This window comes from Pezoporus wallicus, unplaced genomic scaffold (genome assembly GCF_028554395.1).
Source record: "Pezoporus wallicus isolate ANWC-B61680 ecotype Strahan unplaced genomic scaffold, APGP_CSIRO_Pwel_v1 contig_4322, whole genome shotgun sequence".
NCBI lineage: Eukaryota > Metazoa > Chordata > Aves > Psittaciformes > Psittacidae > Pezoporus > Pezoporus wallicus.
In genome coordinates, this window is record NW_026637224.1 from 2,636,415 (window position 1) to 2,664,137 (window position 27,723).

The 27,723-nt window shown below is 38.4% G+C and overlaps 1 protein-coding gene across 1 annotated transcript in view; it reads left to right on the plus strand.

Annotated features, from left to right (window-relative positions):
* The window catches only part of ADGRV1 (adhesion G protein-coupled receptor V1), a 280,088-nt gene extending 252,609 nt beyond the window's left edge, over positions 1-27,479 (plus strand). The window contains exons 88-90 of the mRNA XM_057404316.1: positions 18,304-18,495; positions 19,279-19,456; positions 27,018-27,479. Of these exons, the coding sequence (XP_057260299.1) occupies positions 18,304-18,495; positions 19,279-19,456; positions 27,018-27,136 (489 nt within the window). The 3' untranslated portion in view covers positions 27,137-27,479. The remainder of the gene's footprint in view (positions 1-18,303; positions 18,496-19,278; positions 19,457-27,017) is intronic.
* Positions 27,480-27,723: the final 244 nt, after the last annotated feature.

Genomic DNA, 27,723 nt, shown 5'->3' on the forward strand with positions numbered 1-27,723 from the left:
GCATGCAGAAGGCATTGAACATCACTTTCAAAGTTCATTTACTAGCACAGTGCTCTGCCACCTGCAATTTGTATGGGCAAGCTTAAACAGTTAACCTGCTGAGACATGCAGAGTGTGGCTGTGATCTCATAACATGAAAGAAATTTTGAGTATTTCCTTCTGTTAACCAAAGTATCATGAATTTAAGGAACAAGTTAACTGTACTGTTGTAAATCCATTCCAAAGTCGGTTTGTTTGAAAGTATTTAAGTGTAATGTCGACAATGCTTTTCTGTATTGAATTTTTGAGGCAGATTTTTTTTCTCAGCAGAATATGTCAAAACAAACATGTTGACAGTTAAATGTGAGATCTGAATATAAGCACTTAATATCAACTCTCTCAAGACGCCTTCTAATGCATGTGAGGACTGTGCATTATTTGTGTCTGGAAAGAGCTGAGCAAATGTGAAGCTGGAGCTAACCACATTTGGATCAAAATTGCTAAATTATGTTTTCTCTATTTTGAGGCAAATGTCAAGTGTTGCTTTTTTGCCATTGTGTCAACAAAGTTCAACTGGATTTTAAAAAAGCACCAAATCTGCTCGTACTGCTCATTATTTGTTTAAATCTTCAGACATGTTGCTTTGCTGTTGTAACATTCATGAAAAGTTTTAGTGGTAAAGACGTATTAGATCCTCAACAGCAAAATGGGGAACCACACTGATATTTTTAATTTGTTCTTTTTAAATTTTCTTAAGGGAGGGTGAAGAGAACCATAAACCCACCCTTACAGGGAAAAACTTCTTCCTAAGATCTCATCTTAGTCTCCCCTCAGTCAAGTCAAAACTGTTCCCCCTTGTCCTGTCACTGCATGCCTTTGTAAAAAGTAAGAAAACTTGAAACAAGACTTTGTTTTGGTAGGTGTATCATCTGATTTTCTTTGTGTGAATAAAACACATGGCCTACTGGAGCCTTCCTAATGCCATGGCTGTGCTTCAACAAATGTGTAACAGGGAAGCAGACTGAAAATGGTAACACTTACCTTAAGATGTGCTCAGACAGCCTTCACACCCAGTAGAGGATTTGGAAAGTTCAGTATTCGTTATGCCCCAGCACACCCGAGGATTAATCTTTTGAGTTCCAGGGTAAAGAAAAATGGCCTTTTAACAGGCAGAGTGATTCCTTTCTGGGTGAAGCAGAGCAGCTCTTGGAGGACCTTTCTCTCATTCCTGACTTCTAAAAGGTGGCAGGGAAACAGTGATTCTCACCATGAAGACTGCTGCTTTCTTGCAAAGCTTGGTTATTTTCACACTAGCTTTTGTGTAACCACCTATTATTAGCTGAATAGGCCAACCTATGTGACAGGAATTTTTACTTCATAAAGGGAATGTGTGCTGATAGGTCTATTTCCAGTTCTGTCGTTTCATTTTCATCAATGAACAAGACAGGTTTACTCACCCTCCCCACCTCTATGCACCTAAATTAGTACACTGGTTTCAAAAGGTTTTTTATGTGGTCAGTAAAGACAGAAATGTGATTCCAGAGCATGCATCACCAGATACATGTGAGGTTCCTGCTTTCGCTTTACTTTCAGTTAGTATAACATTTCAGTATTAAAGTTATTTATACTGTATTGTTTTATTAAATAGAAACGTCTTTGTGTTCTATAAAGCCAACAAAAAAACAACAGATAAGAAAAGTGAAAATAACTAAAAGTCATCTTAGGAACTGCTAATTTTCAGGGTGGCCTTTACTGATAAAGAGTGCTTTGTCCTTTCCTTATTACAGTATTTTTTACTGATGAACATCTTAAGCTGATGAACATGATAAAGTCTTGAGAGAGAAGCTCAGGTTAGGACTACCTCCTTTAGCTTGGTACCTGTTAAACTTGTTTCTCAGTAGATGCTAATGCCTAGCAATTACATAGATTCAGAAACTATGATTGTATATTAACTGTAGTTCTCTGGAATGTAGTTCATGAATGAGCCAGACTTCCATTGTATTGAATAGTATACAGAGGACAAAAAGATGTTCTGTGCCCTAACTTGTCTATAAACTTAAATGTGAAAGATGAAATGGACACAGAGTACAAGCAGGCAATTAGACAACAGGTCAGCATGACAGGCAGGCCACAAGCTTTTCTAGCCGTTGAGGCAGAAATTCTTCCCTGTGAGGGTGGTGAGACCCTGGCACAGGTTGCCCAGAGAAGCTGTGGCTGCCCCATCCCTGGCAGTGCTCAAGGCTGGGTTGAATGGGGCTTGGAGCAACCTGGTCTAGTGGAAGGTGTCCCTGCCTGTGGCAGGGGTTTGGAACTGGGTGAGCTTCAATGTCCTTTCCAACCTAAACCAGTCTATGATTCTATAATACGAGGTCAGCAAGAAGGTGAGCAGGTTGGACATTTAACTGTCCATACAAATCATCACTAGCAGTGCTCTATTAAAAGTGCTGCATGGTGGGAGGAGAAGAAAAAATGGAAATAAGTTGAAATAAACCTCAAGTACATGAGGTACCTTTGAGCTGGGTCAAGGAGGAATAAAGATTGTTTCTATACTCTAAACCCACATTGAAGTTTAGTGCTGTAGAGAGCTTTGCAACGAGGAGTGAAGCTTCTCCCTTTCTTCCTATGGCAGGAATCCAGTTCTGTCATTGAAACTCTTCTGCAATTTAGTCCCAAAGACACCCTGTCCTTACACACCTGCTCCTTAGTCCCCTTCTGTGTAGGTTTTAAATAAAGGGATTGCATACCTTGAAAACAGAAAGTTGCCTAGCACACATTCCAATATTTCTTTGCCTATCTCAAAACCTTTTTTTTTTTTTATTTTTCACTGAGAAATGGGTGATCTCAAAAGCAGAAATGAATCATTTGTATCCACATTTCCACAGGAGCTTTGCTTTACAAATAAGTACAGTGTAGATATCCTATGTCCACAAAGGCTACAGTAGTATAGGATGTAGTGATTCCATGGAGTCATGAAATGATTCTTGGAGCCCTTATAGTTTTTCTTAAGAATCAGTGAATAAATAGTCTAAAGAGTAATTTATCCAAGATCTAGCTGTGTGTGCTGAAGTTGTTATCCCAGTTCCTTGAAAAACAGTGTAACTGTCCCACTTTCCTTTAGGAGATTTGAAAACCAACTGAGAAAGTATGTCTAAGGTAGCCCTAACAAAATTTTAGAAATAATTAAAGTAACAAAAAATTTGATAATTTTGCTGCTCAGAAAATGTATTTTTAGAAGAACATGGATCTTATCTGGTGTATTTGTAGAAATTTGAAAACACAGAAGATACAGAAAAACTTCAGAAAGGCATTGTTTTCATGAAGGTAATATAAATTTTGAGTTCATATATTGTAAAGATATTTCAAAGCATTCACAGTCATTTTCTTCTCATGAAAATTACCACAGTAGAGTAGATTGTTGTAATATATGAAAAACTGAAAATACATTATTAATGACTTTCTTTATATTTCAGCTGGCCTGTAAGTGATCATGTCTGCTCTGCAGCAGCCTGAATTCCCAGCCTGTCAATCATCTTCAGAGCATCTTTCTGAGATGAATATTATCACCACTGTTTTATAAATGGCTGGAATAAAAGCCATGGGAAGATAAATGGCTTGTGTAGAGCCAGCACACTTGTTAAATAGGAAGCAAATTTAATGTCTCATACATTTCAGGTTTGTGCTTAGTTTATTAATTCACATTACTGCCAGGCTCTTAGTCTGCATGGCCACAAGTACTGGATTTTTCAAATGGATTGTATTTTTTAAATGGAATCCAAATTTAGTACTACTAGTTCATTAAATCCCTGTAACACTGGAGAGCAGAAGGAGCTGTGGGATGAATGATTTTCAGCATAGTCTAAATAAAGACCCTCCTCTTCCTGGAAACATCTCTTTTTGGACTGCTTCAGATTGCCACCCTCCTTTCTATTGGTAAAGAGCATTAGCATAAACTGTTTAGCCACTTTGCTGGTATAGCTTGTCTTAGTTTGTGAAAAGGACTTGTAACAGCTAAAACACCAGGCATGGACTGGAGAAAATAACGCAGTGCTTAACCCTAGGTGATACCAAAATTGCCTGGGAATTTCTCCTTGCACAGTACCAATACAAACAATGCAAAAATAAAAAATAGATAAATCCTGGGGTCATGATTATAGCTTTCTGCCAAGAATGTGATTTCTGTGTGTGACTTGTATGGATTGAGCCATCTAGTGAATCAAAAGATTGTCTTTATTGGCTTAACACACATAAAACCTAAGTTGTGCTGTATCATGCAGCTTTTCAAAAAGGTGCTTAAGTAGGTGTTAAATGGTTCAGTCATTTTTTTTTTTTTTAATAAGAAAAAGGAATCAGTCATCATGTCAGTACTCAAAGACTTTGGGGTTGAAAAAGACTTGCAGTTTAGATGTGTTTTGTAGGATACTTCATCCTATCCCACTGAATAATCCCATCGCCAGCAGTGCTGAGCCAGAGGATTAGAAGTTAATTCCATAGGCCTATGCTTCTGCTGCTGTCTTCATTGCTGACCCCAAGAATACAAAAGGACAAAAATAATCCCAGAAAAAAGCAACGTGTAAGATTACTGTATTCTCCGCTATTAAACAGTGAAATTATACCCATATCACATCCTATGGGACGCTTTCATTGGCAAACTGGATAAAATCTCTATTTTAATAACCTACGAAGAACATAAAAACCCAGTCTTTTCATGGAAAGTGAAACCTTCCTTTTAGCACAATGCAGAAATGCTCAGAAAATGTAAGGACATTTATTTATTTTCTTTATCAAAAAAAAAAAAAAGAAAAAAGTGCATCCTGAAAGCACAAGTGCTGGATTTTTGGGCTGCCATTTGAAATGCATCTGCTATATGATATGACACAGATAATCCCAAAGGGACATAAACCACATCTGCTTTGGAGCCAAGAGTAAGTTAATAGTGTCAACACAAATGCAGACCCAAGGGAACACAGTGATGAGAGGAAAAGCTTGCAAGCTTGAGCTCAGTGTTTCTTACTCTGCTATGCTGCTGTTGACCCACTGCTCAGATGATGACTGTAGGTACCCACATCCTTCATGGCCTTTGGATCGGTCATTTGTTTACATCATGTTTTGTTTTACGTTAAATTCAGTTTTGGATTAAAACTTAATTTTCATATGCACGATTAAGGTTTACTAAATAGCAGTAAGTGCTCTGTTGCACAAAGTCTGTTAATGTCCAGCAGGTTGGAATATAATTATGACAACAGCCATACTATAAATACTGCATTTACTAACACCTGCAAAATATAATAGTCAATAGTTATGTCCATATTGTACATTAATGACTTAGCAACCCTTTAGAAACTATGCATAAATAGAATCTTGGAACAGATTTTGCCAATTTTCTCTGAATTAATAGTAATTAATTATTACACTCGCCAAGAGTCCATTTAGCAAGCATAAAAATGCCATGCATGAGTGACATCCTTTTATAGGCCAATGTATTACCAAGCATTTTATGGTTTGGTGATTTTTTTACTAGCAACTTGTCTTCTTTTTATGCTTATCCTGGATTTTATAGTTGCATTTTCTTTGCAAGTTCTAGTGATGTATGTGCTATACTAATAGATGAAATCATAACCTATAATTCTTTCTCTGTTGTTTCTGTGAAGTTTGGGGAGATTGCTACTACTGGTACTTTTATTATTTTCCTGCTAGATTCCTTTCAAAGTAAAAAATTCAGTTTAGCCTTAATTCATTCAATTTCTGCAGTGAAGGTGACATAGAGCTAAATAATGACACAAAGAAAATGTATTTTGATGCCTTAATTTATATTGGAAGGTATAATCTTTGTTTTGTCTTTACACTTTTTAATAGAATAAAAACCCCTTATTATCTTTGCCACAAAATTGTACACCTGGTAAGGTAATGCTACATTTAGTTTGACATCTAGTCTTACATCTAGTAAGCCTAGCTTAACCTAAGACTGTGAGTGCAGTTACAAGTAATTGAATACATGTGCTTTGAGTAGCTTTATATGTGAACTCAGAGGTAGGTCTGTGTGCAGCAGTTATCTAAAGCCCAAGACAGAAGTTCATCTACACTGGAAAACTTGCCTTACTTGCTGACTGTGCTTAGTTTATTAAATTTTCTGCTTAGTTTATATTAAATTATGTTTATAGGTATATAGTTATATAATTACAGGTAGTTATGGGCAGACACAAATTAGTCTGTATTTCTGTTACCCAGAAAATATGTGTTATGTCTTAGATAAGACAGAAACCACCTTAACAAAGCCCTCACAGGCTGTTTGTAGCTTTGAAAGTCTAGTAAAGGAAAGAATGGAGTGACAGGCAGAAACTGGGTATGTGGAGACAGGAAGCTACAGTTTTCCACTGACAGCACTTGGAGAAACTGGATTGTCAAGTTTTAGGTGTGTCATTATATTACATTAAACTGAACTTTTCTGAGTGAGCAGGGTGCAAGAACCGCTGTCCTGGTGGAGGCGGTGGAGGAACGCTGTGTGTGACCTAGCAGCAGAGAAAGCAGAAGCACTCTCAGTTTGTTACCATTTCCCCTGTCCTTGCTGGAATGGGACTGTGAACACTACCCTATGGACTTACATGTTCATTAAATTATATTCATTATTATAATTACTAGTTATGTGACACGGCACTGCCACAACAGGCTATGAGACTTCCAGTACTTGCCTGTAGAACTGGGTTTTATAGGTTTTATGTTTTACCTGCTTAAAATAAATTGCTTCAAAATCCACCTTCCTGGCAAAGTTTCCCTGTCTTGCTACAGAATTTCCTGCTTGTTCCCTCAGGAGATTGCTTTTACCTCTCATCAGGGTTTTCATTACTCATTTATCAGCCCATCTTTTCTGCTAACTTCTGCCAAAATGCTGTTACAACCACCAGAACATGCACAGTCTGGAGGTGGGAGCCTAATTAGGTCAGTGTTCCCAACCTGGTCTGACCTGTAAATACCTCCAGGTTGGTGGAGCTGCCCTCCATATGCTCTGCAGGAAGAACCAACGCTTCCTGTTGTTGTGCAGGCAGGGAGCATCAGGCTCTTTCTCCCAGGGCTGACTGGCGCAGGGATAATGGCAGAACTGGTAGCTGCTCTGCTGCACTGGGGACAGGAAAGTGCAAAGGAAGAAAAGTCAAAAAGTAGTAAGGTGAAAACAGTCTGAAACAGTGAAGATCTTCTTCCAGTCCATCTCTTCTCAACCCACCGCACAGCTCTGCAGTTGGCAGCTGTCTGTGTTTGCTTTACATCGTGCTTCACCACACAGCATAGACGGCTCTGTCAAACACTTTCAGTGGTTTTGCAATGAGAAAACATGATACTGCAGAAACAGCAGTTATTACCATACAAGGGAGCTGGAAAAGAACAGAGAGTGATCTGCAGCCCTCATACAAAGAGGGAGACCTCAAAAAGACATATACTTTGTGCTAAATAATAGGGGAAACTAAGCTAAAATAAAACCCAGAACAGCAGCTGAGGTGCTTATTGCTTTGCCAATTATGTGAAAGTCCATCCTTCATCAGCTGCTATCATTTTTTCCTCTTGAGAAATACTCCCCAGATATCAGGAATGGTTCACAGAGCAGGTCATGTTCAAATCCTTCTGTTTAATGCTGCAAACATATCTGAGGTCACTTCTGGCAGTCATCCACTAGAGAACTTCCAAGAGGGAAAGTAACTTCTCGTTTTCCAAGTACAAGAAGAACCGACAATTTGACACATGTTTCATGACTTACACTATCTGTTGCTGACAAAGGGTAGAGCTGTATTCCTGCAAAGTTCAGTAAGTATGCCAAGGCATGGAAATCAAATGGTTCCAGTTGCTTAGTTTTGAAATATATATGTGTGTATGTATATCCTTTGATATTACATTGGTATGCTTTGACATTCAGTTTAGGCAGAATATAAGCAGAATCATAGGAAAATATCTAAATACTACAAAGTCATTATTCTCCCAAGTGGTGTTCTTGTCTCAGAAGTACTGAGTCCCTGTTTAGAGTCAGACAATGGAATTGCCTCAAGGATCATTAATTGCCTTTCTATTTTGTGCAAATATCCCCTTATTTTTTTTTATTTGGGTTCTTTTTTTCCCGTCCGTCCCCCCCCCCCCGCCCAGTTAGTGGTGGCATTTCTGTCTCAGTCTGTTTAGAAAGACCGATACAGTTTTTTGTGCCATTAATTTTTCCAGTAAAAAACAGAAAATTGTAACCCAGAAATGCAAATTCTAGAAAGCTTTAGAGCTACCAGTGCGGGGGAAAAAAGTAAATAATCAAAATAAAAGTTTCTAATACAAGGCTGACGTCATGTCCATATGTAATGTGAGTTTGTTTTTAATTTTACTTTGAGTAGCGCTCTCTATGAAAAGAGATCTCATTAACTCTAGAGGTACTATTTATTTAACCACAGCTTTCCCTCCTTGCACAGGCTGGGGCAAGGATTGAGGGAGCAAATCAGCTTGCCGTCTTAAGCAAGAAAGTGAATGATTTCAATGGCAGAGCCAAATATACCCCATCTACTCTTGTTCACCTACCTGTCAGATATGAAAGGGCGTCTAGTCCTTGTCCTCATTTTTGCCCACATTTCCCTTTCTTTGAGGAGCATCCCTAACCAAAAAAAGTGTTAACTTCCTGCTTTATAAATAAGGCTTGCTTTCTGCTGTCTCTAAAACTGTGGAAAGGCAGTAAATATCTACAGTAATTTTCATTCAGGTGAGTAGGGAGTGTAAACTACTGAGAGGTTCCTGTGATTATCATTTAATCACAAAGCCTGCTAAACAAGACTGTTACTTCTGAGACCATCAGAGCTCTCTGGCAAAAATTCTTGCAGTACCATGCATTGCAACCTAATCTAATCTGTTATTCTGGGCATAAAAAGTATAAAAATTCATTATAAGGTACCTGCTGGCGTCAGTTTTAACTCAGGGGAGGCTGAAAATGGTGAGACTTTGGTTCTTTACAGAACTGCATGGCTTTTGTCTCTAACTGATAGCAACATCCCCAAAAGCTATTCCCTACAGTAAGAGGGTGCTGGAATATACAAACATCTTATTCTGACCAGCCTGCCCTAAAATACCCAAGCAGAAGGTATGGCTTCTGGAGTTGCACCAGTCAGTTACAGCTGTACTGTTCTATGGCACTGCAACAAAATGCTGCTAAATAAATGGTCTACCAGTTTTCTCAGTCAGATATCACAAAGTAGCAAAAAAAAACATATTTGTCAGTGGTATACATAAGTGGAAGTTACTGCTTTAATAAAAAATAATGATAAAAAGAATGCTTTAACATGCTTCAGGAATAGCCCTCTCTTTGACTTTTCATATGGGAAAGATTGACCTGTATTCATTGATGCCAGTTTCTGTGGTCCCTGAGTGTAATTTCTTCAATTGATAACTTCCCTCTGGAGTATTGCTTTCCTATGCTAGCTTTCAGATATAACTGGAGAATTAACTGCTCTAACACTGTTAGTCAGGGGACTTCTTGACCTAGGGGCAGAGGTAACAACGGCTTTAACATCCCCTATTTGTTGTCTGTTGGAGAAAGAAATGAAAACAGTACTAGGCTTAGATTGTAAGGTGTGAGCAGAAATGTAGGGTTATAAATGTTTACCTTGGAAAGCAAGTATGAGAGTAAATGTTTGCAAAATTTGATAAGCCATGTGTGCAAATTCATGACCTATGATATTTCTAGGTTTTTATAGTCAATGCAGTTGAAAAATATGTGAAAGAACATTCTGAAAGCTTTTGATCTTTCCTTTTTTTTTATTTTTTTTATTGTAAGGTTCATCTGTGGGCAAATAGTCATTTTTTCATTGGATCTGGCAGTCTGTGGTTACAGAGTGGTCCTCCACACAGGACAAAGTACAAGAAGAATCTAATCAAAGAGAACCTGAAGGGGTGCTGTCCCCAGTTTCTGTTGCCTGTGCAGGAAAGAAAAAAAAAAAAGGCAGAGGGAGAAAAAGCCATGGGCTCAGAAATGAGGCAGCATGGCAACAGTGGGATGCTAGTCTACTTTGTCTGCTCCTGGCTGTTCTCAGCCTCCTGCAACCATGTGTGGTTGCTATGATTTGCTGAATCTTTCAGGGCTCTGTAATGAGGGACTGTAGCCAGAAATGTGGAGGTGAATTGCAAGCTGCTTCTGCATGTTGGCTCTCCCATGTTTATCCTGCACACATCACGCCTGTCCCACTGTTTATATCTTTGGTCTCTGACTCAGTGTTTGTTTCTTCCTCAGCTAAGCTGAAATACAAAAATAGGGCTTTCTTAATATTTCCAGGATGACTACATTAAATAAGTAACAGAATTTTATTCTAGCCCAGTGTGCACATCTGGAAAGTTTGTCTGAACTCTGTATTTTCAGTGTATCTTCAAGCTGAAAACCTCTTTTAAAATTTGAATCTGTCCTCTTAGAACAAACAACAATGAAAAAAACCCACTCCAAAACCTTCTCCACCACTTGCAGGGTTGAAATTGGAGGTACAAATGGATGTTGCGTGGGAGTAGCTGTAAGTGTGCTAAGAGCTGTGCAAAATATTTATAGTGAATTCTGACTATCTTAGAAAATCTGCTTGTTAAAGATTTGCCAAAATCTGTGAACCTTTCAGGTAAGCCTGAGCCAAGTTTTGACTAAATTTGGGCTGAAAGCAGTTTGCTGGAAAGGAATTTATGGCTTTGGCTGGAAACTGCAAGATTCAGCAAAGTCTTGGCATAACTGGCTCTGCATAAAGAGAAAGTTGGTGGTTTAGACTAAGTTTCAGGTGTTATGCTAGTATTAGGACAATGCATTCATAATGCTGAAAGCACATACTTTTAGCATTATTACAGAATATATCCATAACATGTTTATCTGTGGAACGATAACTTTACAAAAAAGAAAGCACTTGAAATAACTATAGTGCAAACTTGTAAATACATTCTTAATTTAATGATAGATATATGAATTATTATTTTTTCTTCATATTTTATGGTGGCTTCTGTGCATGTATGTGTATGTGGGCATATGTGTATGTGTATCTAATGGCAATTGGTTGGTTCAACAAGTAGTCTTATGATATTGCCTACCAAGATGGTATGACTTTTGCAGTCCTCAGTTACATTTATTGTTGTCTTTTTCTTTTGATGTGAATTTTTGTAACTTCAGCTGTAACTGGTACAAATCTTTTCCTGCAGAGCAAAATGGAGAGTAAATATCTCAGGAAACAAAGTGTAGATAAGCAGTGAATGTTCCCAATTCACTGTGATAAGTGATATGTGGTAAGAAAAACATGTGACTGATAAGAATTATAATAGCTTCATCAAAACTGGTACCCAATGGCAAATAAACAGTCAAATCCTTGATGATACACAGCAGGTCCAAGGTCACATTATTAAATGTAATCACCAGTTGGCAGGATTGCACTGCTAAGGACATGGCTTTTACAACAGTCACTGAATGCTAAGAAAAAGTTAGATTTAAACAGAAGGATCTGATTTACATTTCAAAGGTTAATATTTCTGGAGTGCTATGAGTGGGAGATGTTAAATGATGGCTTAGGATGTAGTATCATGTGACTGATATACTTCTGTCATCATGACACCAATAAAGTATCTTCAAGCTGTTCTCAAAGGAGAATATGGTTGAAGGAGATACAGAAAAATAAAATGTGCATTAAATTCTGCTTTTTGGTATCTAGACATGCACACACTGTGCCTGCAATTTATCATAATTATCTCTGAAAATAGGAAACTTGCAGAAGGAAGTAGAAAATTAGGTATTTTATGTGTGTCACTTGGTTAACATTATCAATGCCATTATGTGTGTGCACATTTGGTTCCATGGCTAATTTTCTTCCAAAAATGATTAGGAAAGATGACAGTATCAGATATATATCATGCATTGTACAATGTCCCTGATTATAATTTCCTGAATATGATTCCTTTAACATTGTGACTCAGTTTTTGCTATGTAGATACTAGTGTCTTGAACATGGTGAAACATGCAAATTATCTGGATTAATCAGACCAGTAATTTTCTCCAAAGCAGTAGGCACTTGTTATGCAAAGTGTTGTAAATCCACAGCAGACTTTAGCTGGCCAGTGATGGAAAATTACGTGAGAAAAGAGAAGTCTATAGCATAAGAACTTCCAGTAAATTAGTGAAATCCCCAGGGAAGTTCAAAGGAAGTCAGCTGTGGCATTAAGGCATACACCACCAGGAGCAGGAGCATTCCGTAGCCATCGACAGCCTGATCATTAAATTGACAACCCAAGGGCTTTCTAGGACAGGCTGCCAACAGTAAATTAGTATGGTCCAGACAGAGAATAAGAAGAAATCTCACCCTGATAAGATTAAAAAATATAGAGTGAAACTAACAGAAGCATTAAACAGCAAGCAGAAATTCTGCTGCAGTGGCTACAGACAGCTAGTCTCAAAAGCTGATCTGAATGAAGACAACCCTTTTGGGTGAGGCAGGTGTTTGCGTATAACTTTAGAAGTAATAGTGATGTTGTAACCATGGCCATCTAAAGACCAGAATGGTCCAGTCCTGGACACAGAGGTCTTTTTTTGGTGTAACACAAGATAGCATCTTTCTTCACAAGCCTTGATTTCACTTAAGATGTTGACTTTTGAAAAAATAACTTGGTGACACGGTCACATGATGATAGTTATCAAGTAAAAATTGGGACTCAAAGAGTGCCTCTGTCGAGTACACTGAATTTTACTTAATGTTGAAACCCTGAAGCAGTAGGAGGATCTATTTAAATGGAGTGTTTAAATTACTTTTCTTCACCAGAAGTCCTGCTAAAATAATTTTATAAATAAAAATACCATTGCTCTAAAATAGATGATGCTATCTGAATCCACTTCTCCTTGAAAATATAGTTCTGCAAATTCAGGGTACAGTATCTTAGGCATGGATGAAAATACTTTTGTGAGAAGTATAACTTATTTTAGGCTGTTTTGGTTTTTCTTATATTTTAAATCTAATGACTTAGTGTGTTTGTGTCTGTTAGAGCAATTAAAATCCTTCCACTTACAAGACCAATTTAAAATTGTGGGATACAGTAGGCATCTTGGTTTTTTTCTCAGTGTGTAAAAGGGAGACAATAAAGAGGTTTGATGATGCCTAGAGTCTGTTGTATCCTCTCTCACTACTATTAGCAGTTACCTATATTTCCAAATTCAGACATACTGTGGTATCAGCACAGTGAGTTGGAACATGTGGAATTAGAATATAAAGAGGCAGAGGGACTACGAACATCAAATGTGCAATGAAGGCTTTCTATGGATGAGTCCTTCTGGTCTGCATGTGATCTTATGAAGTGTAAAATGTATTTTGTCCTTTCACTGACAGCTGTGGAAGTTAATTTAGTAGTTTCCTGCAGCTGTCACACCACAGAATAAATAAATCAAGCTGTTGTGTATGAGAATCTCCCTCACACCCATGCATGCACAAAACCCTCCCACAGATTATAAAATATACCAGAAAAAACCTCCCTTCTTCAATAGAGAACTTCCCACAGTCTCTTTGGGCAAGTTGTTCCAGTGCTTACTTACCCTCATGTTAAGTATCCTTTTATAAGAGCAAGTAGGGACAGGACAAGAGGGGATGACTTTAACCTAACAGAGGGGAGATTGAGATGAGATCTCAGGCAGAAGTTCTTCCCTGTGAGGATGGTGAGGCCCTGGCACAGGTTGTCCAGAGAAGCTGTGGCTGCCCCATCCCTGGCAGTGCTCAAGGCTGGGTTGGATGGGGCTTGGAGCAACCTGGTCTAGTGGAAGGTATCTTTGCCGGTGGCAGGGGGTTAGAACTGGATGAGCTTTAAGGTTCCCTTCCAACCCAAACCATGCTGTGATTCTGTGATTCAATGCTGAAAAGCCCAATTCCTTCTGCCTGTCCTAACAGGGTATGTGCTTGAGCCCCTGACCATCTTGGTGGCCGTTCACTTGTTCAATTTCTTACCCATCTGGTGCTCTACCCATCTAGACGACAATGTTCTAGCTTGGGTACCCACATGCTGTGGGAGACCTTGCTGAAAGACTTGCAAAGCTCACAGCAGCTGTTACTGACCACTCTCCCCTTATCCATGGGACCAGTTAAAGTCAATCAATCGGGTTGGTCAAGTATCCATCGAAAATCTGAAAGAGGATTGCTGATGTATCGGTATAATTTACAGCAGCATTGAGGCTGTTCCTACCTCAGTGGCTGAAAAGGTCACAGTGGACTCTTTTGCATGTGAGCTTTCCTTCAGACTGTTGAAGCTGTGTTTTTTCTGGGTATTTTTTCCCCTGACATAACTCTGCAAAAGATCAGATGTATAGGCCAGCTTGCTGAGGTGAAATAACAGAAGCTTAATTGTCTTCCATCAGTATATATTGGTAAAATTACCATCAGTCTTTACTGACAATATCTTGTAAACATTTTTCAGACAGTCACCACATCTGAGAAGAACTGTAAGTTGCCTGTCTGTGCTCCCTCCTTTGGGACAGCCTGATTGTCTGCTTGAAGTAGTTTTCATCTTCCTGTATGAGAAATGTGTTAGTAACAATTTTTCCTCTTATCTTTTACTGTGACACTGTATTAATACTACCATCATGTAACCATAAATGACACAGGATTGAATGTTTTCTAAGTAGCCCTGTGGGCGTAGTTTACAGAAGTTAGCTAATATAATAGTTACATCCTCTAGAGTCATAGTTCTTCAGCTTAGTTGTTCAATCTTCTTCCTTAGGGCCCAGGTCAAGCTCTGAGGTTAGCAGTTGTTTCACTCTGAGATCAATAGTTTCTTTTGGCTTCCTTGTACATGCTTATGTGCTGATGAAGATGGCTCTGAAGCTCTATGCAACAGCAGAGGATATTGGTACTAGGCTGAAGTTTTGGGGTTTGGGTTTTGGGAGTTTAGTTGTTTTGAGGCTTTTTTTCTTTTTTTTAAATGCAAACTTCTTAAGAATACAAAGTCTGTATTTACCACATTTTTAACAGAGATGTCATTGCTGATGTTAGCTAATGTCCACACCCAGACCTATCTTCTTTTGGTCCCTTTGGAGTAAGTTTCTTCTATGAACATCCTGCAAGACTGGTAGATGTGTCAACAGAGCTTGACTATTCTACTGTTCTCTGCATTTCATACTGGGTCCAGCTGGCAAAGACAATGTCTGTGTGTCTCCGAAAAAGCAAACTGGTGCCAGCTTGGCCTAAGTTGTTTATATGATAAACACAGTGAAACATATTACAATGCCAACAGCCTTATTTTCATAGTACTTTAAGATGATTTTTACAGTATTAAAGGTAGCAGTGAAAAAGACAAAGAACATAATGGGTGTCAAAAGTGTGATGAGGTTCAAGTCAATTCTCAAACTAGTGCTTTTGAAAAAAACACTGAGACTGAAAGCTGTGGTTGCTGACACAACCCAAGTATCTGCATCTTGCCTGTGTTCTTTCAGAGTAAATAGCCTGGTACTTGCTGGTACTAAAATAAGCAAAGATCATATCATAGAATCATAGAATCCCAGACTGGTTTGGGTTGGAATGGGTCTTAAAGTGCACCCAGTTCCAAGACCCTGCCACAGGCAGGGACACCTTCCACTAGAACAGGTTGCTCCAAGCCCCGTCCAACTTGGCCTTGAGCACTGCCAGGGATGGGGCAGCCACAGCTTCTCTGGGCAATCTGTTCCCATGACTTGATCCATGGTATCTTCATGTCTTTTATCCTTAGACCTCGGTGTGGTTTGGGCAGGGCCATTTGCCTTGTTTTGATTTCTCAAAATTCAATAGCAGCGGTTTCTAATAAAGACACAGGGAGAATAAGACCACAAATGTCTTTTGATACTTCAAATAAAACCACACAGGAAATCACCTCTACAAAGTATATCTTCTTGAGTGTCAAGATTTGAATAGGAATATAGGTCAAAGAAGGTTTCATTGTTTGTCTAAACAAGAAATCTAGCCAGCAACACAGTATCTGTATAAATGTATAGTGCTTAGGAGTATTGGGGATTGCTAGGTTTAAACTTCAGTTTATAAGGCATTGCCCTAATGTTTCACAAGAGTTGGAGAAGAAAAACGAGTTGGTTTGTTTTTTTTTTTCTGTTAGCTAACTCAGCCTCTGCTTCCTCCTAGCTTACACAGTCAGATAATCCCCGAGTCTGTGTGCTTGTTATAGGAGGGCCAGAGGAGCTGCCTCATCACCTGTCTGCATCAGTACATGGGAGTTCTTTAAACTTCTCATACTGAAGTTCATTCTCAGCCTCGAGAAAACGAGGGCTGCAGCAGGAGTGTCACAGGAGGCAGTGTATCTCAGGGGTGCTGGCTCCTGCTGCCCAGAACGTGGGTCTGTGTCTCTGGATGATAGCAAAGAGCAGAAGCAGGAAGAAGCAGCAGGGAGGGTGCCTGAGGTGTTGACATGCCTATCTGTGGTTCTGGTACAGCAACAGTTCCTTAAACACTGTCCAAACCACACAATTAGATCAGGCTGGGTTAAGGAGAGAATTCTGGTACTTTACTCCATGTTTATTTGTTCTAGAAGAGTGAGTTCCCACACGTGGGGCTGCTCAGGACAATGACATAATCATGATCATCACATACCAGTGACTCTGAAAGACAGGGCTGTGCAGTATTGTCAGCTAATGTTGGAGGGGGTTTTTAAATATAAAACCACCTGAAGCAAGCCTGCAGCTTTTGTGGCTTTGTCCTCAGAGACCAAAATGCCAGAAGCTGCTCTGAATTCAGTGTGGTCACTGTTATCTGTCCTTCTTGGGTTTTTTATACTTTTCGTATCCATTAAACAAATTAAAAGAAATCCATTTTCTGGTCCCATTATGCTTGACCTACATCAGAGTCCTTGGATTTGTTTACAGAATGAAAGGACATTTTGGTTCCTCTTTAGTGTTTCTTAAGTGGAATATGTGTTTGCATCAGATTTTTGGAATGTATTTACTTACATGTATCACAGAGAGCTCTGTTGCTTAACTGCCTGGGTCCTTATGGCAAAAAACAATAATCTGGAAAATAGTTGGTTCTCCACTTTTGTTTGCTCTTTTGCTGTTAAAGAAAAGAATGCACATGTGGCTTTTTAGAAGCTGCATGAGGGTTATTTCCAGTATTCGACCAGATGAGATTGAAATCCTTTTAACTTCTGTGTCACTTTGGACCAGGCATTTTTGCCATATCATTTTGGCATTAGAAATTATGAATCTGTAGCTCATAAAGTGCTGTTGCCTTTTTTATAGGGATGGAAATGAACGTACCTCTTGGGTATTTGCAGTCTCCATATATTTTCAAAATTCCTTCCATGAGGAATTCATAAATATAATCAGGTGAAACTATTTTCTATTTATAATAGCAGTTATTACTTTCATGCCAATGGGTACCTTTCCCATAAATTCTTTTGTTTAGTACAATTGGTTTCAGGGGTCTTGAAGACAATAGGAAATACAGAATACATTGCAAATGTAATTGTATTTCAGCAATCAGGAAGAATCCAGAAGCTGCCTTCTGTACTTTTCTGGTTAACCCCTTTAGTAACTATTTACCTGGTTGATTTGTCGGTTGAAATGGATTATTTTCCCTCAATGTAACTTAAGAATTTGAGAAAGTCAGATTTCATACTCAGAAGTTCAGTCACTGGGTTTCTTTGCAAACAAAAGACATGGTTATAATACTGTTCTTGGCTAAGTCTGAAGGTCAAAATTAACAAGTTTTAAAGGAGAACTGCAGAAGCATATCTCAGAGCCTTTGTAGTGATCACAAGTGAAAGGCAGTGCTGAATTTGTCAATATCATAGAGAATCTAATTTACAGCTGCAACTTGGTGTCTGACGGCAGCAGTGAAGCTTGCACGAGATTGAAATTGGGGCAAGAACGCAAAAAGCCAGCAGGTTAGTAAGGAAATAAGGAACTGTGGCTAGGTGAGAGCAGCCAAATCCTATTGTAAAGGCAGCCCTTGACCACATTTTCACTATTATGACAACTGTGAAATTCAAGATGGTTTTGCTGTTCTTGGGATCTTGGCTTTGCTTTGCAACTGTGTGGCTTCAAGCAAATAATCAGTTTCAATGACTTTTTGGTTGTTTTTATGGTTGTGTGTGTGTGTGTGTGTGTGTGTGTGTGTTTAGCTAGAGTCCTCAGGATATCAACTTTTAGCTTCCAGATTTTTGATAGGCAGTGCATCTTCTCTTATTTTTCATAAATTTCTATAGGCTACAGCCCTTTGAAGCACAGACTGCTGGTGTAAGGGAAAGCATCTGCTACAGTATATAGGACCTTGCCATGACTCTGTTCAAACTCTGACCTAAGCTCCCTGCATTTCAAATGCTGATGTTCTTTTTCTCTCTCTGTTTCAGGGTCTTTATGTCTTTGTGGTATATTTTATACTGCACAACCAACTTTGCTGTCCGGTGAAAGCAAGTTATTCTGTAGATATGAATGGGCATACAACACCAGCGTCAGCTTTTTTCACACATGGCAGTGGCCTGCCGGCTGCAGGTGGAGAGATCAGCAAGTCCACTCAGAACCTCATCAGTGCTATGGAAGAGGTAACAGTGCTCTGTAGTCATTACCTTGTGTATTAAAATATACCTAGATATTTTAAGTGGCAGTACTGAAGTGTAATAGACAGGAATAAGTTGCTAGTCATTTTAGATTGGCTTTGGGGAGGGGGGATTTTTTAAGTTTTTTACCATAAAAATTGTTATCTTTAGCTATGGTGATATTCTTGGAATTTACAATTCCCTAGTAAATCACATCTAGAGAATTTCTCTTTTTCTACTTAAGTCTTCAGTTTGTTATAAAGGCTGGTTAAAGTTTTCAGAAGTGGATCATGAAATATCAATATATCAAGTTAACTCTTTCCACTTACTATAGGCCTTAGGTGAGTTTAAATTTTTCAAAGTCATGCTGTGCAAAGTATATGGAAAATTTAATAGAATAGAATAAAATTAGAATAAACGGGAATGGAAGAGAGAACAAGAAGAGAAGAGAAGAGAAGAGAAAAGAGAGAGAAGAGAAGAGAAGAGAAGAGAAGAGAAGAGAAGAGAAGAGAAGAGAAGAGAAGAGAAGAGAAGAGAAGAGAAGAGAAGAGAAGAGAAGAGAAGAGAAGAGAGGCATAATAAAAGCAAAGTTAAATGACATGTAGTTGGGATATATATATATAAAATATATTGTTTATTTTTTAAAAAAGCTACCTGTTTCTTATAGATGTGACAGAATAGCTGTTTTCAAACTCTCATGGTCTTCAGTTTGGCTCAAGTCATAGTTTCCAATTTCTATACTGTAGTTTTGATGATTACTGCATTTCTGTGTCTTTTTAAACTTTGCAGGTGCCTGCAGATTGGGAGAGGGCATCCTTGCAGCCTGCTGGTCAGGCTAGTGCTGCCTTTAAACAAAGTCCGCAAAATGGCAATGTTTTCCACCCTTCTGGAGGATTTAGTGTCAGCTCATTGGTTGCTGATGAGGAATCACAGGAGTTTGATGACCTAATATTTGCTTTAAAGACTGGTGGGTGACTCTCCTCCTTGTTCCTTAAAGGTTGTTTTGCTGTTTTTCACCTCAGTGGTGTCATTGTGCCATGAGATCCAATTAATGAGATCCATTAATGGAATTTGATTGCCAGTGAAAATCTGAAATAAAATTGTTTTGCCTTGGAATGCTATTCCATGACAAATACTGTGAGGGCTATCTAAAATAACAGAGAAATGGGCTGTGAAAATGCATTTTGAATCATGAAGACAAGCATACCTACAGAAAGTAGCAGCAGATTGGAGGCTCTGACATTTTCTCACAAGTGCTTAAATGGCTATCTTGCTACTTTCAGACACTGGCTCTCTTGTCTTCTTTTCTTATTCACATTGACATACAGGGTACATACAATGCCTATCTTTATTTTTTATATATGTATATCTATGGGAAACAGCATAACTTCATAAATACTGATTCTCCCAGGAAGTGTAAGACAAAATATTTACATGAAATACAGTTGGTCCTGAAAAATGGGGCACACTTGAAAGATAAACAAGACAGATTTTTGCCCAAACACAAGAGCCAACTGCGATGAGCTCGCTATGCTGCTGGAGAACAGAAACAGGGGAGACCACTCCAGGTCATTCAAACTATGCCTGCAAAACAAAACGCTTGTAATCGGATTACCCTCAATACCCTTAGAGTTCAAGTCTTCAAAATCCCAGGTTTTGCCCTCAGTTATATATTGCTTTTCTGCCTTCTCACCCACTCCACCAAGAAATCTTAAGGTTATTTGAATAGTGATATAAATAGATGGCCAAGATGTGGCCACAGGCAGAAGAAATGAAGTGACACCTGGGTCAAAGATAGGTCAACATGGGGATATCTGATAAGATGACCACAAAGGCAGAGGAGCGCCGGCTGATAAGACCTGGCAGATGCTAACCCAAGCTGACCTTTAGGCACTGGGTGAAATACAAATAGACAGGCTTGGTAGTAGGAGGTCGCCTGAATGATCTCTGAGGATACCATTGAGCTTCACAAGAGACAGCAGCAAAGTGCTGGTGACAATAGCAGGTTAGGTACGCTGGCACCAATAATTTAAGAAGTTTGTTGGCTTCAGTGACACCAAAGAAAGCAGTAAAGCTAGTTGGAAAACTGTGAATGCTGCTAATGAAGGGGTAGCTTTATTTAGTATATTCATAATAGTTTATCCTTTAAGCCAATTTCCATTGCAGAAAACTCTTCTAATTAGGAATATAATTGATTTATTAATAACTGGTTTACTGCTAAGAAATATGAATTTTTATAAAGATTGTATTATACCCATCAATTTTCCTGCATGTTCTGCAGACTACTTCTACTTTGTTATTTATTTAAAGATTTGGTCAAAACTCTCAAATCTAGGTGCACGAGCTTAGAATTGCAAACCTTTTTTTCTAAGTACCTAAGAAGGTAGCTTTTACTTTGTTACTATTTCCTGAATAATTTGAAGGAAACCAGATAATTCACAGATAGTAAGATATGAACCCATTCATATCTAACACTCCCACCATTGCACACAATGTTAACTTCTTAAGCAGTTCACTTAACATCAGTTGGCCTGTTTTCAGCAGTAAACTCTACACACTGCGGAAGAATGAGTCTTAAATCATGAAGAGCAAGCTAGGCAACAGCAGTAGTTAAAACTTGTGGTTAATGTAATCCATCACAATTTAGCATTTCATGATATTTTAATAAATCTTCAAGCTCCACCCTTAGTTAATTTGTTTTCAGACCTTCTAAGACAGTAAGTCTACAACTTTTTTGCTTTTGATTATTTTGCCTGAATTTTATTATTGTCTTCTTTATTAATATTTTATTGTTCATTAACATTTGTTCTTATGAATCTTTTGTATTACTGTGGTTTGAAGCAGAGATTTTAGGTCACAGTTGGGGAAAAATACTTTTGTTTGCATTATAGATTCAAGTAGCACCTGGCCATTTTGCCCCAACATAGATTTATTTGCCCGAACTGTGTCCCCAGAAGCATTGGAGCAGCAAAATAAGATGATTTCTAAGCCAAACTAGTTGTTCTATCTGGTTCCAGCCCCTCAAGCAACATTTGAACAAGCCAAACTGAAGAGGCAGTGTTGAGGTTAGAGTATCTTAAACTACCAAAGTAAATGCTTATCAGCAATTGCCTTACATACAAGCTGCAGCTTAACACATACTTTAAACCAAAAACCATGAGCTTATCTGCAACTAAAAATCATATTTGTGTTACTATTTTTGCTCTTCAGCCTAGTACAGTGCATGGCTAAGGAGTCAAGGTGCTTGGGAACAATGAAAGTGGGATTTCTCCTCTGGCAGTACAGGCTTATTCTGCAAAAGTATTCACTGAGCTTCGGTCTGTTGGGAATTCTGTGATGCCATTAATCTAGCAGGCATTGAAAGGAACCTGTCTCCTGGGTCCCTCCTGGCAGCACATTTCTTCTTCCTCCCTTGCATCTTTACCCATGCTTGTATGAAACTGCAACAAGTCAGGCTAGGGCTTTTCCTCTCCCTCATCCTCTCCCTCTCCCTCTCCCTCTCCTTCCTCTTCCCCTCTGTCTCACTCTTCGTTTGCTTAATGCCCTTTGAGACCCAGCTCCAGCTCTAAGGAAGCAGTGGTCATCAGCAACTGGAAGACAAGCACTTCTCCTCTAAACAGGCTAAAATGTATGAGCAGCTGAGATGCCTTTTTGCTGCCTTGCTTTTGTCTGTCATTTGCTGTTAAGTAGCGCTTCTCAACCTTTTTGGACCAAGCTTTATTTCAGCAGGCTCAGAATTCCTTATCTGAAGTAGACAAGCCCCTGGGAGAGCAGGGGAAAGGTACTTTGCACCACATGAGCTGTTTTTGTCACTCCTAAATGTTGTGTCTTTGGCCTATAGAGGAAGAAGAGAAACGCTTGCTCTGCCATTGCTTGAGTTTACCTCTGATTAACAGAAGCAGAAAGCTCTACTATCTGTTGTTCCCTAAAACTATCAATCTGTAACCAAACTCAGCCTTAGCTCCTACTCTGAAGGTTGGCTGAGGATCAACACTGATTAGCAGAGGAATATGCAAAAATGTCTTTATGCCTCTTTGCACTTCATCTGTTCTTTCTGAGTACATAGTTTGGAGCTGTCTCGAGGTTATTTTAATTTGTAGCCACAGGGTTTAATCTGGCAGCCAGGATCAGTGAGAATGAGAGTATAGCCCACCACAGAACTAAAATCCCATTCCTCTCCTCCTGCCTCACGCTTGCACTGCAGCTGACCACTTTCAGCAGTAGAAGTGAAGGATGATTGATGTAAATTAAAGAAAATCAGACAAACCCACACAGCACAACTTTAACTTGCAATGATTTAGGAGCTTGCAGTTTGCCGCACAGCTCTACAAATGGATACGTTGGCACACTTGGCCTTATTGCTAAAGAAACGTGCTGTAGAACTATGCACTTAGCCCTTGGTTCCATAATCATTAATCATGGGCCTAATTACAGATTAACCTGAAATATGGACTGGGTCAGATGAAGGCATGCAACTGCTTTTCTAGCAAATTAGGTGGACAACAGTGTGCTGTTTCTTAGACAGCTTTTATGCTAGCTTTCTGCAAACTTTGCATCACATGGCCAGTTAATTTTTTGTTTGGTGCAATCCAAAAGCTGGACTTCTTCTATGATAAAGTCATAGCCTCTGAATGCCTAATAACTTAGTTCTTCCTTTCCATCTAATATGTTCATGTTATACAGAAATACATAGTTAGGATTCACTATGCCCACTATACCACCTCATCTCTTATACTGTGGATATCTTCTGGGAGGCCAGCCAGCTCAAATGCAGTTTATGTGAGGAAATTATAGAACAATTATGGTAGGAAAAAATAATTTAGGGATATCCTGTCTATTTTATGTGCTTAAATAAAAATAAAATATAAATTATATAAACATATAATATGTATTATCTAAAATAAAAACTTTTTTTTATTTACATTTTTTAATTTACCTTAAATTATTCATTTTATTACATTTAATTTATGGCTTTTTTAATGAATCAAAGGCTTAGCTTGTACTGAGGTCAACTAGTTAATAAAAATTTTTTGTTAATTGTGCTAATTATCTTCAAAAGTGCTGTTATTTTGGACTAGATCTCATTTTTCCGCAAATTTCTTGTGCAAGGTTTGTGTTGATAGACACTTTAATAAGACCATTACCTTCCAGATTGTCACCGAGTTGCATATTACCATCATTAAGGCTAAAGTCCAATATAACAGAATTCCCGAAGGACTCTGGTTAGATCTGGGGAGTTAAAAACGCAGCCAACAGAATAAAAATAGATGGAATCTGTCCCAAAGCAGATTCAGCTTCAGTCCATCAGCTTTGCTCCAAAGCATAAATACCATAAATGCACACTAGCTTTACTGGTCTCTGAGCTTTCATCCATATTCTCATCTACTACAGATGCTCCTCTCCTCCCTTCCTCTTTGATGCACAAAACTGAACCAATTCATTCCTTTGGGTGAGATGTGAATGGAAGACGCAACAAAGCCTTTGGAGAAGTCCGAACCCCTCCACTACTGACTAGTGGCCCACCCTTGTAGGAAGATGTTTGTGGAGATATTTATGGGTTAGAGTGGAAAATACCAGCCTAACACATGGTATTTTTCAAATATACATTAAATAGTATTAATGGAGGATACTGCTATATCCACATCTCAGTGTATTTTTGCGTTTAATAGAGTCATACATGAATAAATCCTAAATAAATATTCTACATGGAGAAAACCTGGGAAAATCTACTGTGTAAATTACCCTTCCCACACACAAATGCAGCTATTACAGTAATGATGCTATATAAACCGACTCATAGTTTTCAGTCTAATTTAGCTAGGGTTCCAAAGCCAGTATTTTTGAACACTGGGAATCTCATTTAAAAATTAAGCATCTCATTCTGGGCACCCTGAACTAGAGGAAACATTTGAAATTTCAAATTTTGGAAGGTTTTCGGTGCAACATCCTGGAGATGGTCAGTCACAAGGCAGATAAATTGTAGACAGTAGCAAAGTACTAGATTCGTGCTCTGCCTTATCAACCTGTGTTATTTTCATTTTGAAGGGCTCACCTTCAAAAAAAGGAAGGGAAAGTAGACAGTTTGCATCCTCATTCAACTTCTCATTTGTGAACACTCACAAATATTCTACTTCTTGTCCATTGAACGTGACTGAATAATATCCAAGAAGCATTTTTTTGTCCAATCTGAACTTCATTAATAGAAGTCTGGATGTCTGTTGATGTCATTTCTGTAAGGTCAAAACTCTGAAAGTGCAATTAAATTTGGCTCGTGTAGCTGATTCTTTTTTATCTAATATGCCTTACACATAAAATATAAACGATTGATTCAGAGAGCAAGATGGAAGTGTTTACAAAATAAAGTCTCCCCAGAGATCTGAGTACAGTAATTACAAAATCCTTAAAATGTTTTAGTGAAAGTTTGAGATATATCTGAGCAAACAAATGTTAACAGCTGGAGTTCAGGGGCGTGTAGGAATGCTCGCATGAAATCCTTCCACCAGTAGATGTCACTGGGGGGATCTTGCTGGGTTTGCAAAGTGAGATAAGAGAACTTTCCGGTTTCTAACTAGTCCTTTGATGCAAAAAGAAGGGAAGAAAGGCCTCATTTTCCTGCGACTTTTTCTTAAAATAGTTTCTTCATAAATCGGGGAAAAGTAATACTCCTGCTGTGTACGTAGCTACCATCCAGTGCTAACGTCTCCAGGAGACTACATGCTTTTTGTGATCAGATTAAGTTTAAATTGAGTTAATAATGAGCTCTATGAAACTCCATCATATAAACAGTTGTACCTTTCTCAGTCTGCCAGCTGTTTGGTAAGCTGGTATCCTGGTTACATTTCAGCTCTCATTCCTAAAAAGGATCAGCACTTACGTAGCTTGCCTTTGTATCAGCAGCAGAACAAGGCCCTTGTAAACCCAGAGTAGCCCACTTCAGTGGTTTAACAAGTTCCTAATAAGAACCTCTGTAACAAAAAAAATCTCCTCTTACTTTGCACAAAGCGAGTATGTAAATGACATTAAAGAATATACGTACATATGCTGTATGTAATAGCATATTAGACCAGCATCTGTATCTTTCTTTTTGTAATGACCAGCATGAGATTCTTTAAGAAAGCTCCACCTCAATAACTGCAGTATAACCACCGGTAAGACAAATGTCTTACTAATCCCATCAGTCAGTGTTCACCTTAAAATCTGAACCCAGAATGATCATGTTTATATGATCTGACTTTAAATATTTTTCAGTAGTGTATTTTTTCTCACTTTGAAATTTGTACCTTCTTCACCCTAAATAAATGTTTTGAGCAAATTCCAATGTTAATGATGCTCTATAAGAAGTTTGTTTTGTTTCTTTATTCAAAGTATTTGCTTCAAGGTTATTACCTTGTTCTTCTATCCCTAAATGGTAAATACAGCAGTTCTATTTATCTTCTCTATTGTACTCATGTTTCAATCGTTTATATTTTATGTGTAAGGCATATTAGATAGATAAAAATGAATAAGCTACACGAGCCAAATTTAATTGCTCTTTCAGGGTTTTGACCTTACAGAAATGACATCAACAACTTACCTAGTCATTTGTAAGTGACATCTCCCTAGACCTGAAATTTGTCTTGAAATCACCATGCCTAATCACACTGGTGTGTACTTCTCAAGAAATTTAAAGCCTAGATGCACTAAACCCTAATAATACCCATGTATTTTTTAGGATTTGCTCTACAACTCAAAGAGAGAAGCTGAAAATGCATTAAAGTTTATGGTTGCAACTGATATTCTTTGAAAAAGTAGTCTGAAAAAGTACATACTTCATAAAATCTGGTGCAGAATTATGTATCTACATGTTATTTAACTTGAAACTCCCCCACAAATAAACCCCAGCCTCCCCAGAACAACAAGGAAGCAACAAGCTAGCAGAACTCCTGTGACAGAAGGATGGAGGAGGTGGCCTGAGGTCTCTTCCAGACATGTTTTGGAAGTTTCCATGGGCCAAAATCTAGTATTCTCTCACAGCAGAAGAAAAACACAATACACCAGCCTATGCCAAATGTGGGTTTAGGAATATTTAGTCAGTGTCTTTTTTCATGTTGAAATTGCAATCCTATTAAACCAACTGGAATTATAGTTTAACAGGGAAATTGTATCATTAAAAATCAATTTTTCATGAAGAAGTCCTTGGAAATACCAGACTGTAACAGCCAGATCATGAACCCAGCCTAAGCCAGGCCTTGATTTATGCTTTTGTGATTTCAAGACAACCTTTGAATAGCTATTGTACCATTTACTGAGACAGAGACTGACAGTGGAATTATGAAAAAGTGTATCTGTATGGTACAAGACTATGTCAGATAATGTTACAATCTGTGGATTCAGAACTATAGGCTAGTAAGAAGAAGCTTGCCACATTGTTGTGGGGTAGGGAGTATGTCAACAACCAGAATAGAGCAGAGCAGGACACACTGTCACCATTTCGGCATCAGGATTTCATTCTCACTTTTTAATTTGCTTTCTTTGTGTTGCTGTTTCAGGTGCAGGTCTGAGTGTCAGCGATAATGAATCTTGTCATGGCAGCCAGGATGGTGGCAGCATGGCTAACTCCCAGATCGTAGAGCTTAGAAGAATACCCATAGCAGACACCCACCTCTAACTCCACAGCTTGCTTGGGTTCTTTTGTCTTTTTTTTTTTTAATTCAAGCCTCAGTATTTTTATATTTGTACTTCCTTTTGCACTAAAACACTATATATGAAACTGTGTAGTAGAATGCTGTGAGCTTTACTGAGCATTTAACAAGGAATGTTTGCTTGAGGTTTTGTATATCAGAAAATAAACTGTAACTTTTTTACAGTGGCTGAGCATCAATAGATACCACAGCAATTAGCCTAGATTTGTATCTTGTAGCTAGATAGCATATTTCAAACTATAGCTTTTTTTATTAACCTTTATGTATAACACTGATTAATAAAAACAATAGTCCGTTTGATACAAACAACTTTGTTACTTCTGCTTGCTGAAATATACAGCTGGAAGATGATGCACATTGGTGGGTAGGAAAGCTTTTTAGTTACACAGTTGCTCAAAGTTTCCTAAACTGAACTGATCTCACTGTTTCTTTGAGTACGCAAATCTGTGAAATTTACAAATTCAAATAAAGACAGAGTCTTGAGCCAGAGAGCTTGAAATTTGAATTGTGACATGATAAAATATGCAGTGATCTGAAAGAAACAGAGGGGAGA